Source organism: Pithys albifrons, chromosome 23 (assembly GCF_047495875.1).
Source record: "Pithys albifrons albifrons isolate INPA30051 chromosome 23, PitAlb_v1, whole genome shotgun sequence".
Classification (NCBI taxonomy): domain Eukaryota; kingdom Metazoa; phylum Chordata; class Aves; order Passeriformes; family Thamnophilidae; genus Pithys; species Pithys albifrons.
The window spans coordinates 2,776,442-2,790,437 of NC_092480.1; the positions used below are offsets into that span (position 1 = coordinate 2,776,442).

The 13,996-nt window shown below is 52.6% G+C and overlaps 1 protein-coding gene across 2 annotated transcripts; it reads left to right on the forward strand.

Moving 5' to 3' along the window:
- The first annotated feature begins 28 nt into the window (after positions 1-28).
- On the forward strand, positions 29-7,672 carry BUD13 (BUD13 homolog). Of its 2 annotated transcripts, XM_071576370.1 has the most exons (11): positions 29-170; positions 281-374; positions 1,039-1,123; positions 1,285-1,342; positions 1,812-3,019; positions 3,202-3,296; positions 3,511-3,619; positions 4,032-4,170; positions 4,454-4,635; positions 5,017-5,098; positions 5,406-7,672. In XM_071576370.1, exons 1-11 carry the CDS (start codon positions 49-51, stop codon positions 5,497-5,499), a joined length of 2,268 nt encoding a protein of 755 aa, XP_071432471.1. In that variant the 5' UTR covers positions 29-48; the 3' UTR covers positions 5,500-7,672. The 2 variants fall into 2 exon arrangements, with proteins under 2 accessions (XP_071432471.1, XP_071432470.1); XM_071576369.1 differs by lacking the exons at positions 29-170; positions 281-374 and having other exon boundaries at positions 387-1,123.
- The last annotated feature ends 6,324 nt before the right edge of the window (positions 7,673-13,996 follow it).

A 13,996-nucleotide genomic window follows, 5' to 3' on the forward strand; every position in this document is an offset into this window, starting at 1 on the left:
GGCCCCGCCCCTTCCTGCCGGCGCAGGAGTTCTGCGTCAGCGGCCGCGATGGCGGCGCCGGGGGTGTCCAAGGCCGAGTACCTGCGGCGCTACCTGAGCGGCCCCGCCGAGCCCGGCCCGCCCCGCCGCCGCCGCAAGAAGAGACCACCGGGCGGCACCGGCAGAGCGGGGTGAGTCCTCCGGCCGTGCCCCCAAATCCCCCAAAATCTCACCCACCCACCTCCCCCGGCCCGGGTTCCCCTCACGGGCCGCGCGCTCCTGACGATCTCCCCACGGGCAGGATGCGCATCGTGGATGACGATGTGAGCTGGAACAGCATCTCCGCCGCCCCGGAGAAGGAGGAGGAGGAGGAGGACGAAGCGGACATGCCTGTGGTGAGCCCTGTCCGGCCATAACTCCCTTCTCCTCCTGCCGAACCCCCCTCGGCCTGCCCTGCCTTTTGGTGGGTTCTGCTGCAGGCGTGGGTGAGATTTAAATTTTGCCTTTTAAACATCCGCCTGTACTGCCTGGAATACTTAAAATCTAACTGCTGGCTGGATGAAAAACACACTTCTTCCTTTGTTTGTGCCATTCTGGAGTCCAAGAGCTGGTTTCCATGACTCCAGCACTTCTCTCATCTCTATATTCCTGTGATAAAATTTCCATCGATTTTAGAAAGAGATGGGTGGGATTCCTGGTGTGATTTCATGGTGTGAGCTCCCTGGTCCTTATCCCCCTGTGTTTTCCAAGAGCACTTGGCAGGGCCAGCATGATGGTGCTGAGCTTCAGAGCAGCTGCTGGAACGAGGCAGAGGGAGCTGGGACTGCTGGTGGCCACTGCAGTGTGGCTCAGGCTGGAAACTTTGGCAGTGAAGAGGGAAATGTAGAAGGGAAAGGCTCTGGGAAGTTGTTTTGGGATCTTCCTGTGAGAAGGCAGCTGAAGGATGGTCAGGCATCAGTGTCCTCAGCAGTGAGACTGAATGGGTTGTGTTGGAGGGTGGAAATCCTGCCTTTCTTTTCCTTCCCAGCCGTGTTGTTCGCCCTGGTGTTGTGTTTCCAGGTGGCAGAGTTCATTGATGAACGCCCTGATGAGGTGAAGCTCATGGAGGAATTCCGAACAAACTCCAAATGGAAAGTTCTGGGAGGTGAGAGCAGACCCTTCAACCTCCTCACCCTGATGTTTGATTGCTCTAAACAGTGATAACAACTTAAAAAATGACACTAGACAAAAAAGTAAATCCTTGAAGCACTGGAGGACTCTGAGCTGTCCACAGGCCTGACAGTGGTGACTCTCTTTGTTCTCCAGACCAGGATGAGGATTCCCAGAGTTCAGATGTTTCAGGACCTGCCAAGTCTGCCATGAGGTATGGGGGCTTCAGCCAGGAATTCTGCTCACTCTGGTTTCCTGTCTTTGCCTGTCTGGTGCTGCAGTTTCCAAGTGCTTTGCTGTGAAATGTGGGCACAGGTGTACACAGGACTTTTCCCTGCTGGATAGCTACTCCCTGGGCGTGGAACTGGCAGCTCCCTGGGCATGGGGAACAACTGTCCCATAGTCCAGGGAAATCAGGGTGATGATCCCTGTGGATCTGAATGATGGTGAGGGTGGGGATCTTAGAATTCCAGCTCTCCTGTGATGCAGGCTGGCAGGGAGGGTTTCTGGGGTGTGCTCTGGGCGGGCTGTGCCCCAGCACTGCAGGTCTGTGTGGAGGTACAGCATCTGCCTGAATTCACCTTCACAGAGCTGTTTGCAGCTTCACAGCTGTGCAGCTCCCACTTGGGCTTTGTTTCCAAGGCAATCAAACAAAAACTGAGCTCATTGTCACCTTCTCCCAGGCGGCAGCGCCACGACTCCCCGGAGCCTTCGCCACCCAGAGGGAAACACAACGGCTCCCTGGAGCTCTGCCCCCCGAGACGGCAACGCCACGACACCCCTGACCCATCCCCTCCCAGGAGGAAACGCCACGACACCCCTGACCCATCCCCTCCCAGGAGGAAACGCCACGACACCCCTGACCCATCCCCTCCCAGGAGGAAACGCCACGACACCCCTGACCCATCCCCTCCCAGGAGGAAACGCCACGACACCCCTGACCCATCCCCTCCCAGGAGGAAACGCCACGACACCCCTGACCCATCCCCTCCCAGGAGGAAACGTCATGACACCCCTGACCCATCCCCTCCCAGGAGGAAACGTCATGACACCCCTGACCCATCCCCTCCCAGGAGAAAACACCACGACACCCCTGACCCATCTCCCCCAAGGAGGAAACGTCACGATACTCCTGATCCATCTCTTCCAAGGAAGAAATGCCACGATACTCCTGATCCATCCCCTCCCAGGAGGCAGCGCCACGATACTCCTGATCCATCCCCTCCCAGGAAGAAATGCCATGATACTCCTGATCCATCTCCCCCAAGGAGGAAGCGTCATGATACTCCTGATCCATCTCCTCCAAGGAAGAAACGTCATGACACCCCTGATCCATCCCCTCCCCGGAGGAAACGTCATGACACCCCTGATCCATCCCCTCCCAGGAGGAAACGTCATGATACTCCTGACCCATCCCCTCCCAGAAAGCAACGTCATGACACCCCTGACCCATCTCCTCCCAGAAGGAAACGCCATGATACTCCTGATCCATCACCTCCAAGGAAGAAACGTCACGACACCCCTGATCCATCCCCTTCCAGAAGGCAGCGCCATGATACTCCTGATCCATCTCCTCCAAGGAGGAAACGTCACGACACCCCTGATCCATCCCCTCCCAGAAAGCAACGTCACGACACCCCAGACCCATCTCCTCCCAGGAGGAAACGTCACGATACTCCTGATGCATCCCCTCCCCGGCGTCGTCAACGTCACGATACACCAGACCCATCCCCTCCCAGGCGACGGCGTCACGACACACCAGACTCATCGCCTCCCAGGAAGCAACGTCGTGACACCCCTGATCCAGCCCCTCCCAGGAGGCAGCGTCAGGATTTGTCCCCTCGGAGGGACAAGTCCGGCTCACCAGGTCTGAGGAAGAGCCGAATGAAAGGTGAGTGTGGGACAGGTTTGTCCCACCTGCCCTGTGGGCTCCCTCTGTCCTGCCATCATGTTCCAGGCTCCCCACAGGTGGGTGCTGTGGGTTGGTGCTCTGCTGGCACATCAGGAATTCCCTGAGTGTTATCCTCTTGGCTGGAATTGGCAAATCTTCATGCTCTGATTCCTCTCCTCCAGGAGGGAGTTCTCCAGCTGGGAAGGATCAGCACAGGTCACGGAGTCCCCTGGACCACTCCCCACATCGCCAGGACACCAAGGGGTCTCCAAAGAAGGTAAACAGCCTCTTTGCATTCCAGCTGTTTGTTGTTTCCTCTTGTGGAAAACTGGAAGGCCAACGACTGACAAATTGGGGAAGTTTTTGTACAAGTGACTCTAACAGGGCTGTCTCTGTTCTGTTCCTCGTGGGTTTGGGTCACCCCTTGTTACACCTCCAGCTCAGTGCACTGCTCTCAGCCAGCTGACATGTGGGTTTTCTTTGATTTCCAGGCAAACACGATGTCATCTGGGGTCAGAGCTGGCTTGGTGTCAGCAGATGTGCTGCGGAAGGAGCAGCAGGAGCTCCAGAAGCGCGACAAAAGCATCAAGCACCTGGAAGGTAGGAATGTGGGAACACAGCCCAAGCCTCAACTCACTGCCTCCTTCTCTGCTTCACCTGCTGTGTCAGGCCCTGGCATTGAAATGCTGGTGGGGAACATCCCTGTGGAGCTGCACCTGGACATGCTGCTGGAAGTGTTGGCCAGCGTCACTGTTTCAAACAGGGATTTCAAAGCAATGCCAGGGAAATCACAAGGAAGGTGAAAGGCTTTCCTTTTTCCTGCCCCATCTGCATGGGTGGAGGAGCTGATGGATAATCAGGGTCTATGGGGGGCAGCAGGGAAGAGCACAAGCTGTAACCCTGCTTGGCTTTGGGTGGCAGGCTCTTTGGGAGAGTAGGACAAGCAAAAGGAAAGTTACAGTAATTGAATTGTGTTCCAAAACGTGTGACTTGAGGCATCTCTCCCTTCCAGAGGAATCCCGGAATGCCAAGACTGTGTTCCGAGACAAGTCTGGCCGCAAGAGGAACCTGGCACAGGAGCAGCTGGAGCAGAGGCTGAAGGCTGAGGCAGAGTCCAAGAGAGAAGAGCAATATGCCAAGTGGGGGAAAGGGTAAGGTGCTCCCAATGCTCCCCATCTTCTGCCTTTAGCCCTGTTTGGATCTGCTTCCACTCTGGTGATTGCATTTTACTTCATTCCAAGTTTGAGCCTGGGACCAGGAGAGAGCATGTTCCATGTGTCTTATAGACCCCCCTCAGTTATTCCCTGTGTTGCTGGAGGTGCATTGGGAATGCTGCACATACAGTGGGAGTTCAGGACCATGATCCATCCTGTGAATTGAACAAGTCCCAGGGAATGATTGCTTGGGTTTGAGTGAAACTCTTATGTTTTCCAGGCTGGCACAGGAGAGGCAGCAGCAGCAGAACGTGGAAGATGCAATCAAAGAGATGCAGAAGCCCTTGGCCCGTTACATTGATGACCAGGACCTGGATCGGATGCTGAGGGAACAAGAGAGGGAAGGAGACCCCATGGCTGCCCTCATCAAAAAGAGGAAAGCCAAGGAGAACAAGGAAAAAGGTTTGGCTCTGGAATTACACCTGTGTGTGGTTTAAGGCCTCAGCAGTGTAGCAAGGCAGCTGCTGTTCAGTCAATGGCTGAAGGCTGCTGGAGCAGCTCCCTCCTGAGGGACTTTCTTTGGGGTCTCTGGAGTTCCTGGTTTGTTACCAGTAATGGTAACTATGATTTCTTGGCTGAGAGAGCAGGATCTGGTGAGTTAAAACTCAGCAGTGTGCAGTTTGCTGAACTGTGCTTTTGGGAGCTTCCTCTGGGAGCTGTACCTGGCTGTCAGGCAGCCTGTGCACTCTGCCTGTGTGTACCTGCAGACACCTCTGGGGGTGGGTGAGAGGATGTGACCTCCTGGTTGTGCTGAAAACAGCTGTTCTGCTCTTTCTGTTCCAGAAAAACCCAGGTACAAGGGACCAGCACCTCCACTCAACAGGTTTAACATCTGGCCTGGGCATCGCTGGGATGGTGTGGACAGGTACTTGTTCCTGTTGGAATAAGAGTAAAAATAAATGGGTTTTGCTTCAGGATGGTAATGATTCCGAGTTAGGGGATAAGTGAGACTGGCATTTGGATATTTGGATAGATGAAGTTACAAATAGTTGATGGGACAGAAGGGAAAAGGCCAGTACTATCAGGACAGGGGTGAGTAACCTCAGAGATGCAAACTGTTGGTAACCACAGTAACCAGAGTAGTGGAAAGCTTGTAGTGCCTCTAACAAGTTTTGTGTCTTCAGAAGAGCTGCTGCCCAGCAGCTTTTGGTCACCTGGGTGTCCCTTTGCAGGTCCAACGGGTTCGAGCAGCAGCGCTTTGCCCGGATTGCCAACAAGAAGGCGGTGCAGGAACTCGCCTACAAGTGGAGTGTTGAGGACATGTAGGTGAGACAAGAGCTATGCAGAGCTCCTGGAGTGTGACCCCATGGACATCACCTGCTGCCAGAGCTGTGAGGAATGGCCTGCTCTCCCTGGAACAAGCTTTCAGTGTCCCCAGTGGACCATCTTCCAAGAGGAAAGGCTGGAGTTCCCTGACAGCCAGGGACGAGCTCAGAGACCTGCAGGGGCCACTGCCTGCAGGACCCCCCAGCTTTCTGGGGAAGACACTGGTTTCTGGTCCCTTTACTTGTCTTTTTCTGTTCTATGCCAAATGCTTTGACCTCTGAGGGTGGTTCCCAAGCCTTCAGGTGTCCTAAATCTCAGGTGAAAATATGCTGAACACTTGGTCATGAGGCAGTCACCCTCATGCAGTGGGTCTGTCTGCTCCAGAACTGAGGTTGAGCTTCTGAACTTCTGTTAAGTTTGTGTAGTTATTGTGCCCTGTAGGTCCCAGGGCCACCAACGTGCAGTGAAGTTCAAACTCAGCTTTTCCTGGCCCTGCCCAAGCAGGAAACTGAGCAGGGAACGTTCTGGCAGTAGAAGAGTGACCTGCAGTGCTGCATTGGGTAGCAGGATCTTCTGGAGCCCCTGCAGATCTTCTGGAGACCCTGGGGTCCATTTCTTCTGGAAGTAAATGTATGGAGAGTGGTTAAATTGCTTCCCTTGTACTTTGAGGCAGCTGGCCTCCCCCCCAGACCCTTCTGGGCAGTGCTGATCTTGGCACTTCCCCTGTGCTGCTGCCTGAGGCTTCACTGTGAAGTGCAACAACCCCTCTCCTGTGATCAGATTTGTCAGTCTCAGAGCTGGAGGCTGGGCAGAGCTTCCCTTAATCCCTGCGTGCCAGAAAGCACTTGTGGAAATAAATACAGTTGTTGAGGTTCCAGGGAACAGAGATGATATGCAGGCAGCAGTTTCCATGGAGATGCCTTGGCTGCAGCAGAGGGCAGGGGCAGGGCAGAATTCCTCTTTTCAGGGATTCTCCAGCATTAGGAGGTCTGTGGGTGGGAGGGATAATGGCAAAATCTGCTCTGGAATTCCAGACTTTTGGGATTTCCCTGTTTTTTTATCCCCTTGTAATGTTTCTAGCTGTCCTGGAATTGGTGTGTACACCTGTAAATAACACCTTTTTTTTACTGGATTTTGCGTGGTGCTGTTTTTTTCCAATGTGGGTAAATCATTCCCTGCTGCAGCCTGTTGGGCAGGGAAATGGTTTGGGATCAGGAGGTGACAGTGTGACGTGGGGGCTCCCAGGGTGTTGCCAGGCTGCTCAGGTGTTTCCAGCTGTACTTCCCCTTTCTGACATCAAGGTCCTATTTTATTTGCCCCCGTAGCCTGAGGCAAGTGCAGCCTTGACAAGTGCAGTTCCACTTGATACACTCTCATTTTTGCTCTCACTTATCTGAGTGCTGCTGGAAGTGTAAAAAAAACTACTGTGGAATGATTGAATTTGCCCTTGTGAGCTGAGTTGTCACTCAGGTGGATGCTGGTACCTTCCTCACCTGCCTGGTGACAGTGGCTGCTCTTGCAGAGCCACAGTCACAGCTGGCTTATGTCATAGCTGGAATTGTAAGCTGCTCTTAGGGAAGTAAATCACTTTTTATGCTGGTACTAAAAAAAAATGTTGTGCTTAAGACCTGAAAGCAGAATCAGGTTCTGCTCTTGCAGCTGATTTTGAAGGCTGGGGTTTAAAAATTTAAGAGGCACTACCCTGGGGACTTCCTTATTCATCACAATGCTGGATTTATACACCTATTATTTGTTTGTTACCAGATACTTTATTTTTAACATGTAACTATGCACAGTGAGGGTATGGGGGAGCTCAGGTGATGATCCTGTCCTTGTGTGCTGCCCAGGGAGCAGCGAGGCAGGTTTGCCCTTGCTCTGCATCCCACATCTCCTGTCCCAGATGTGGCCTTGTCTGAGCAATTCTGGCAGCAGAGCAATTGGAAAATGCTGTGGGATCCTCTGGGATGAGCAGGGTGATGGAGATGGAGGAGTGACACCAGGACGTGGATCTCTTCATTAGTGGTTCTGGAAGGGCAGAGCCCCGGTCTTGGCATCGAGCAGCAACTCTGATTAGCTTTAACCCCCCAAAAATGAATATTAAAATCTTAATTTAATTTAAACCACTGTCATTCACAGTCATGGCAAACAGCGAGCAGAGTAATTATTATGCAAATGAGACAGATAGAAAAATGATTAATAATTGCACAAATTAAAAATTATTGTAAACATCCTGTGACTAGTGATAAGTCGGGGAGGAGCGTGCGGGGGAGGCAGTGGGGCTCAGCCACCTCCTGCATCCTGATTCCCTCATTAGTGGGATAAGCAAACGAGGAGCCCAGGGGTGCTGGAGGGAAGCTGGGGCCTGGCTCCTAACGGTGGGACAACAGGGCTGAGCTTGGAATCTACTCCAGCTCCACTCTTTATACCTGTTACCCTGGGAAAAATCTGTTTTTTAAGCTGTTTTCCTCCTTTTTGGAGTCGCTATGGTCCTGCCACTGTCTCTCTGTCCCTCTGGATCTGGCACTGCTGTCCCAGCAGCCTCACCCTGCTCAACCCTGAGACAGGCACCTGCTAATGACCCTCAGAGCTGCCCCCAGCAATTAATGAATGGATTTGTCTGGTGTTCCGCTGCTAATTGCACAACGGTGTTTTCCCTCCCGTTTTCCTTTTATACTTTTGCCAAGGAGCAGGATAATACCAATATCAGGCTCTTGCTGGCTCATGGGCTTCCGTGGGCACTGCTCGTGTCAAGGACGAGCAATTAAGCTTGGCCTCATGCAGCATAATTAGATTTTTGTTGATGAGCTCATGGTAATGTGTTTAGTTTAGATTAAGAGCTTAATTCCTGGGGTGTGACACTGCCTTACCCCAGGAGCCCTCTGCCCATGGCAGGGGGGTTTGGGGGGGCTGGTCAGAGGGATGATCTTGGGAATGGACCCTCACTCACCCCAGGTGTGTCCTGTCACACCTGTCCTGTCACACCTGTCCCCAGGAAAGTGAATGTGACTTCTCCCCCTGCACCTGCCTCTTGGCTGCTGTTTTTTTAACAGCTCTAGCAAAGTGGGTTCTGGAAGGGCCATGTTATTGCACCATTGCCTGCTGAGTTCTATTATTTTTTAATTAAAAAGAGCCTGAGATTTGTCATTTAATTTCTCTCTAACTGGCAGCAGCTCCAGGTCGTGGGTGCTCAGAAGAGCTGGTGGCTCCCTAAGTCATCCTGGGCTTTCAGCACGGAGCACTGGGGGGTGATGCCACAGTGGGGTCTCCCCAGGGCACAGACACCCCCATTTCTTTTTGGGAAAGACTTTTCCTCAGCAACTCCATCCCACAGCGGGGCTGGGAGTGAAAAATCCCAAGACCGACAGGTTAGTGATTGTATATGCATATGTGCACTTTCCCTAATTATGGAATAATTAGGGACACGCAGAGATAAAAATTACTAATAATATTTACTCTAGACTCTATTTTTTTTCAATAACCTCTCTCTCTTTTCCTCCTTCGCCGAGTCTTGGTGGAAATAACTTTGCAGATCCCAGTTAATGAATATTTGTAAATGCAAGAACATTCGGCGCCGGAATATCCAGAGGGCATCCTCTCTCTGCCTTGTAATTTTTTTTCACCAGATATTTAATATTTATGGTTCCACAGCCTCGTGAATAAAGAGCCACCCGCAAACCCCCAGGAGCTCGGGGGCCGGGATATTTATGGCGCTTCCTCTTTTCCTTTTCAATTACAAAGACACCTCACATAATTAAGTGCTAATAACCTTGTTAATCTAAAATTGATACTCTTTCTCCTGGCTATCTCTTAATAGAATTAAAAACAGATTAATAATCAAGGGTAGGAGACATCGCACGCAATTCAGGGAGAGAGGCCACGCTCCGGCCCCTCCCTGTGCTCCTGGAAGCTGGAGCTGGACTGGGATGGGCAGCAATGGAAAAGGGGCTGGCAGAGAGATGTGTTCTCCCTCGTGCACTTTACACCGCTTAAATTTTTAAGACAAACAGCCATGTAACACCATCTCCTAATGAAACTGTTTTATGTTAATTAATTATGTATCAAGGCTCATTTTCATGCGCAGCCCAGCTCTGCTTCCCCTCCGCTGAGCCTTTGATCTGTCAGAGGCTAAATGGGAGATAAATAATCAAATTGAGAAGCAGCCTGGATGGAAATAAACATGTTTTAGATGCGTTATCTGGCGGGTTGAGCAAGGCCCTGGGCAATCGGGCTCATGGTTCAGCCACGCTCTGCTGCACACCCGGGGCGTGGGAAGCTTCCCGTGCCTCAGTTTCCCTGCAGCCACCCCTGGGGACAGCGTCGTGTCCCCATCATGGAATGAGGTCTCAGGGGCAGCCTGGCCGCCCCTGCCTCTCCTACAGTGTCTGCTTATCCTCTCCAGGAGCAGGAGGCTGTGGAGCACCCTCTCTGCACGAAACTGAAGAAGAATTAAAACTGCAGCATTTCTTTCTTCCAGTCCATGGCTGATCCCACAACTCTGGGCCTCAACAGCTAGATGTGTAGTTGGGATGTTGGCAGTGGACACAGTTCCAGTACAATTTAACACAATCTCTACCAATTTGTTACACCTAAGCGGAGGCAGATGTGCATCCATATTCATTTTGGAGGAACCTCAGGAATTATAACTTCATCAGTCATGGCTGGACGATGCTGCTGCCGCCAGCCCGAGTTCCTGTGCAGGTGGAGAAGGTGGGGATGGCAGTGCCTGGAGCCTGGTCCCCCCAGCTGTGGGGACAGGGATTGCAGGGCTGACAAGAGAGGCTCACAGCCTTAGCTGACCCAGGGGTTGTCCATGGCCACGTCCCTGGTGCCTGTGGCTGCTCCAGGGGATTCCAGCAGCAGTGGCCAAGGGCAGGACTCTCTGCCTGTTGGCACCTCCAGCCCAGGGGCCAGGTTGGTGCCCTGCTGTAAATCAGGTGTTGCTCCAACAGTAAACACTCTACAGCAGGAATTCCAGATTATAATTGTGGAGTGCTTTATAGCTGTAATAACCCGGCACTGTTCTGGCCTGTGTGTAATTACCAGCCAGTGAATGGATTTCTTCCTAAAGGGTACAGAGCAAAGCAGGGCCCTTCTTTGGGCAATGTAGCACCCAGGGCTCTGCCCACCCACCCTGAGGAAACCCCTTTTGTTTTGGCACTGATGGGGGCTGTGGAGAGTCCTAGAGAACAATGCTGGCAGCAGGGATTAGAGGTCTTGGCTGCTGCTCACACCACAGCCTTCCTCATCCTTCCTCATCCCACTTACCACAAACAGCTCCTTGCCCCCGGCTGTGCTCCTGTTGGGATCCCAGGGAGGCTTATGCCTGGAGGTTGTTCAGTTAGTGGGTTGAGGGACTTTTTTGCCTTACAGCACTTCCTCTTTAGGGTATTTGGATGGTGATGTGGTTATTTTCTCTCTTGATGCTGTGCTGGCACATTGGCCAAATCCAGCCCTGCTCAGGTGCTGTGCCACAAGGTGCCCAGCCTAGAGGAGAAGGAGCTCTGTTCCAGGCAGAGGCCATGGAGGCATCACACCCCCTTCGTGGCCAGTGCAGCTCCAGTGCTACAGGTGAGCACCTGTGACCTTCACCTGTGCCATGGGCGGGCAGTGAGGAGGGAGCACCTCCAGCCTGGGCTCCCATGGGATATCCTTGCTGGGACAGCCGTGCCAGGGTGCCATTGTGGATCCAGCCCCAGGGATGGTGTCCAGTGGGACCACCCAGGGTACCCACTGAAACCTCCCAGCCCCAGACAGCCCAACTGTGTATGCCACCACCCCTGCAAGCCGTGGCTCCCACCCTGCTCCTGCTGCTGGGAGGTGAAGCCAAGCACAGGGCAATCAAAGGGAGCACTCAGAGAGCCTCATCCTCTCCACTCTTGCCCCGGGCCCTGCCTTTGGGCTTCTGAAGGCTTTACTCCAGCAGTGTCAGTTCTCATTAATCCACACATCAAAGCTGGGGCTGCCAAACATCCTGGAGAGATTGTGTGGGATTTCTCAGTGGCTTGGCAGGTGGGGAGGCAGAGGGGCAGCTGTGCAGGGGGGCTCAGGGGTGGCTGCTCAGGACAGGGTGGGTGGGGGACTGCAATGCCCCAGCTCATGCCTGCAGAATCCCGAGGGAGCTGCCAAGGGCTGCATGGGGAAGGTGTGGGATGTCCCTGGACAAGAAACAACCGGATGTGGCACTCAGTGTTCTGATCTAGTTAACAAGGTGGTGATCAGTCAAAGGCTGGACTTGGTCATCTTGGGGGTCTTTTTCAGCTTAAATGATTCTGTGATTCTATAAAGGAAAGACTCTCTTGCAGTAAAATCTTCCAAGTGTCATGTATAGGCAAGCAAGGAAAAGAGGCTTAGCAAGAAAACACACACACACACACACACACACACAAAAAAAAAAAAAAGCTCCTGTGCACTGAAAAGTGGGATTTGCCCACCAAGATCCTCTCTGAGCTGCTGTCACTGCAGACTGGGATTCCCTGCTCGGCTCCAGCGTGGCTCAGCATTCCTCGAGCTCAGCTAATCAGGTCAATGCATTTTTAACAGGGCATAGGAAATCTTTATATTTTTTGTCAGGCTCATTCTTCTCCCCCGTCTCTCTGTAGGGGCTGAATTATTTAATGTTGAATATCAAGCAGAGCTGGTTTCCCTTTGCCGGGTGCTGACGGTGCAGTTTAGGGCTGCTGAGATTGGCAGGTGGCTGTGCTTTGAGCTGGGCCAAGGGGGAACCTTTGTAGCAAGCAGATTACTTGCTTCCAGCTGGATTTACAGAATAACTTGTGTCCTCCTTCCTGGCACTGGAATAAGAGGGATAGATCTGGATAAGGGATGAGCATCCGGTGTCAGGACTGGGTGCTCACAACCAGCACCATTCTCAATTTCCCTAATCCTAAACTGTCTCTGTGCACAGTGGAAATATCTGCTGGAGTCTGGGTGTTGATTTCCATTCTGGGAAAGGGCTGGAAGAGCAGAACAAGACACCAGGGGATCTGGCGGCTTCGCTCCAGCAGCTCCCTGGTTTGTGGTGTGTCTCTGCTGTGCCCACTGCAGTGATGCCCATCATGACAGGCATGAGTGGCCTGGAATTGGGTGACAGGGAACATGTGTTGGCGGGTGCAGGCGAGGATCACCCGCTGGGCACACAAACACAAAAGGCTGGTTTGTGTATTGGGGTTTATCTTTCCCATTAATGGCTTTCTAAATTGGTGGCAGTGGAGCAAAAAACCCAATCTGAACTCGGAGCATGCATGATTACTATTGTAATAACCTTGGCTAATAAGAATATGATGTGGTGTTAGGCTGGGAAAGAAAACACATTTCTCATTAGCTTTTTGATTAATTACTCCACATAATTTCCTAGGGGGACATGACTGGGACTGATTGCCTTTGCTTTTGACGCGTGGAAGTGGTTTACCTTAACTTAATAATTTTCTTAGTGACATTTTAATGGCAGGCCTCAATTAATCTCCAGTTGCTGGGTGGAGGGCAGGCCCTCACCCTCCTCTTGCTCTTCTGGGGGTTCAGAGCACTTCCTCTGCCCACTTTTTTGTGGGATAGGGCAGAGGAGCTGCCTGAGGGTGAGTGACACTCCATCAGTAGCCATATGGGCTCTGAGGTCCTGGTCCTCTCTTCCCTGCACTTTCCTGGTGATCTTTGGCCTCCCAGAGCTTTAAATACCTGGGAATGCAACAGCTGTGCAGCCACATCTCACCCAGCACTGCCTGGGATCCAGCTGTTCAGAGGCATATGTTTACATGGCTTGGAAGCGACCAATTTCCTTCTGTGCGTTATAACATAAATATTTTACAGGAGCTAAAATATTCAACACTCGTTTGATGTTGCCACATGGAGTGGGATCAAATGAGGGTGGGAAGGAGGGGAAAACAGGAGAGGGGAGCAAGAAGAGACTCATTTGTTTCCCTGCCTGAAAGTGGAACGATGCTGAGTATTTCTGCGTCAGGAAATTACCCAGAACAGTGATCTCTGCTCACTGCTCCAGGAGCAAGAGCTTGGCTGGCACCAGCCTGGCACCGCCTGGGGCTGTGTCTGATGTGGCTGAAGGGGTGGTGCCAGCATGGGAACTGTCCTGGTGGCACATCCTGCACCTGGGGTGTTCATCCCACATCCCAGGTGCATCCAAAATCCCTTCCTACACTCCCCAGCTGAGCCTGTGCCCTATACTAGAATTAAAACATTGGCAGGTCCAGCCAAATTCACACAGAATGAAGTATCAGCATAATCCCAGGTCTCACCCTGCTGTCTTGGCGTTTCTGGGGGTGTTGCCTTGGTGCTGCCTGGGAGCAGCCTCCTGCTGTGCCTGTGTCAGAGCTGCAGGATGGAGGGAGCAAGGCAGGTGGGTGCAGATCCGCAGGAGCAAGGTTGCTCCTGGACTGAGGAGCAGAGGGAATCTGTTGCCCTGTTCACTCTTATCCCCCTCTGGCAGCTCTATGTGAACAGGATTTGCTTGGACAGCTGGGCTGGGAGCTGTGAAGCCACGCCGAGC